Source organism: Galeopterus variegatus, unplaced genomic scaffold (genome assembly GCF_000696425.1).
Source record: "Galeopterus variegatus unplaced genomic scaffold, G_variegatus-3.0.2 Scaffold3564, whole genome shotgun sequence".
In the NCBI taxonomy this organism is placed as follows: domain Eukaryota; kingdom Metazoa; phylum Chordata; class Mammalia; order Dermoptera; family Cynocephalidae; genus Galeopterus; species Galeopterus variegatus.
This window is the reverse complement of record NW_007729675.1, coordinates 221796-224138: the sequence shown is the minus strand read 5'-3', so window position 1 is coordinate 224138 and position 2343 is coordinate 221796. Positions and strand designations below refer to the sequence as shown.

The following is a 2343-nucleotide window of genomic DNA, read 5'->3' as shown; positions in this document are numbered from 1 at the left end:
CCTGTGCTCCTACCTGGGGCCAATTCCTAAGCCCTTGACTCTTCCTGCAGAGAAGTGGCTTTGATGTCCAGATTTCCACAAGCCTCCTCATCTTAGGCTGGGCTTCCTGGGAGCTAAACTGGTGCCAGGGACCTGGGTCCAGGACACTGCTTGGGGCTGTGCCCTCAGGAGAGCAAGGGGGGCTGCCTAGAGCAGGGGAGGGCCAGGCCAGGATGTGGTCTCTGCAGCGCCTCCTTCCACAGGAGCGTGAAGTGCACCCCAGAGTTAGCTCAGCGTGGTGGGGGCTTCTCCACCTACACTGAGGGGAGCACATAGCCCCTCGGGTGAGAAGGTGGCAGTGTGGGCCGTCCGCAGCCAGCGCCCCAGCTGCTGGCCCCCACCCTACTTTCCAACTGTGCTGTCATCGAGCCTACATGGGGGCAGGAACCAGCAGACCCTCCTCGAATTAGCCAAGATCACCCTCTGCTGTCTGTAATGGAGCTGCTGTGGGAGGGGACTTGGCTGGGGTAGGGAGGTGGTGTCCCTGAGGGAAGGAGTGTGGGGGGCAGGAGAGGCCCCCTGCTTCCTCGTACCTCACCCTCTAGATGTGAGCCCCATAGCTGTGTGCCCAGGAGGCCCCCTCCCCACATTAACCATCTTCTCTTTCTCCAACTGCAGCACCTACATCCCCGTTCCCCCGAAGATCAAGGTGAAACAGGATAAGGTGAGTCCAGGATCAGGCCCTTTAATTCTAAGCTCAGGTGTTTAAGGCTCTAGGACCCCTGGCTGGTGGAGGCACAACCCCACTGAGCTTCCCTGCTGGAGAGAGTTTCTCAAAGTGGGGTCCCCGGACCACCAGCATCACCTGGGAGCTTGTCACAGACGCAGATCCTCAAACTCACCCCAGAACTACTACATCAGAAACCCTGGGATGCTGCCCAGCAGTCTGGGTTTTAGCAAGCCCTCCAGAGATGCCAACGCAGGGTGCAGTTTGAGGCTCGCTCCTGTATGGCGTGAGCTTCTCAAAGCCACACCTCACCTCCTGTCTCTCCATGTCCCCATCTTCCCCAAAAGGTCCTCAGTATGGGGCTGGCCAAGAGATGGGCAAAGGGTAGAAGAAGGAAGGAAGTGAAGTACACACCACACTGGCCCTTTGCACGTGCAGTCATATTTAAATAGGCTCAGAGAGGTCAGGTAACTTGCCCAGGGACACACAGCTAGTTCGTGATATGGCTAGAACTGAAGTCCCCCTGTTCCTCCAGCACCCCACCCTTAGCACTGGGCCGAGCTGCCACAGGGAAGAAGCCAGACATGCATCCTACAGGGTGGAGCTGGTGGATGGATGGGAGAGCTTCGCAGAGGCTGCAGGACCTTAGGGCCAGACTGAGAGATGAACGGTTCACCAGGGACCTCATAGTCCGCCCTTCTGGTCCATTCCTAGGGGCTGGAATTTGGCTTCCTGGACATGCACTCACACCCTCTACTGCCTGAGAAGTCCTCTTTGCTGTCCTCGAGACAGCTGTGGGGTGGTGGAACCAAGACCAAACCTGATACTGGGACCCCTCCCAGCTTGGCCACTGCCGGCTGTGTGACATTGAGCACATGACTTAACCTCTCAGAGCCTCGGTTTCCTCCTCTGTAACACGAGGAGAAGGAAACCTAGCACATAGGGTCCTTTGAAGGATTGGCGATGATTCTGGCCAGTGCAGGTAGAGTGGGTGGCTCGGTGTACGTGTCTTCTGATTGTCCCTGTCCACCTCATGCTGTTCCCTGGAACGTCCTCCTGAGCAGCCTCACGTCTCACTCCCTGGCCTCCTTGGATTTTTGTTGAAATGTCACCTCTACAAGCTCCTCGCCCCGGTGCCTTAGGGCCTTTCTCCACTTTGTTTCTCTCTCCAGTCTTTTCACTTCCAAGCACCCTCTGTCCCTTAGTGATGCAGGTGGGGCCCACCTTTCCCACGCTCACGGAAGCCCGCAGGTGCAGGGGTATTCGTCAGGTCTGTCGCGGCTGTGTCCCCATGGCCACGACAGTGGGGGGGCACCTAATAGATGCTTCGTGTCCTTTGCCGACCATAACTCATGAAGAGCCGCATCCTCCTGATCTACCCCGCAGATCCTGATCTACCACCCGGCCTTCATCAAGTACGTCTTCGACAGCTGGCTGCAGGGCCACGGGCGCTACCCGTCCACCGGCATCCTCTCGGTCATCTTCTCCATGCACGTCTGTGATGAGGTAGGCCACCCTGCCCCGTGCCCAGGGGCCTGCCCGGAGGAGGAGGCGCGCCACTCCGCGTTCCTGAGAGAGCGGGGGAGAGGGTGGGCAAGAGGGCCTAGCCGTGTCTTCCAGAAGCCCAGATTCCTACA

The 2343-nt window shown here is 58.5% G+C and overlaps 1 protein-coding gene across 1 annotated transcript in view; it reads left to right on the top strand.

Moving 5' to 3' along the window:
- ST3GAL1 (ST3 beta-galactoside alpha-2,3-sialyltransferase 1) overlaps positions 1-2343 on the top strand; it is a gene marked incomplete at its 5' end in the record, with an annotated part of 9477 nt that overhangs the window by 3151 nt on the left and 3983 nt on the right. Inside the window, 2 exons of the mRNA XM_008585415.1 lie at positions 658-703; positions 2093-2212. Of these exons, the coding sequence (XP_008583637.1) occupies positions 658-703; positions 2093-2212 (166 nt within the window). The remainder of the gene's footprint in view (positions 1-657; positions 704-2092; positions 2213-2343) is intronic.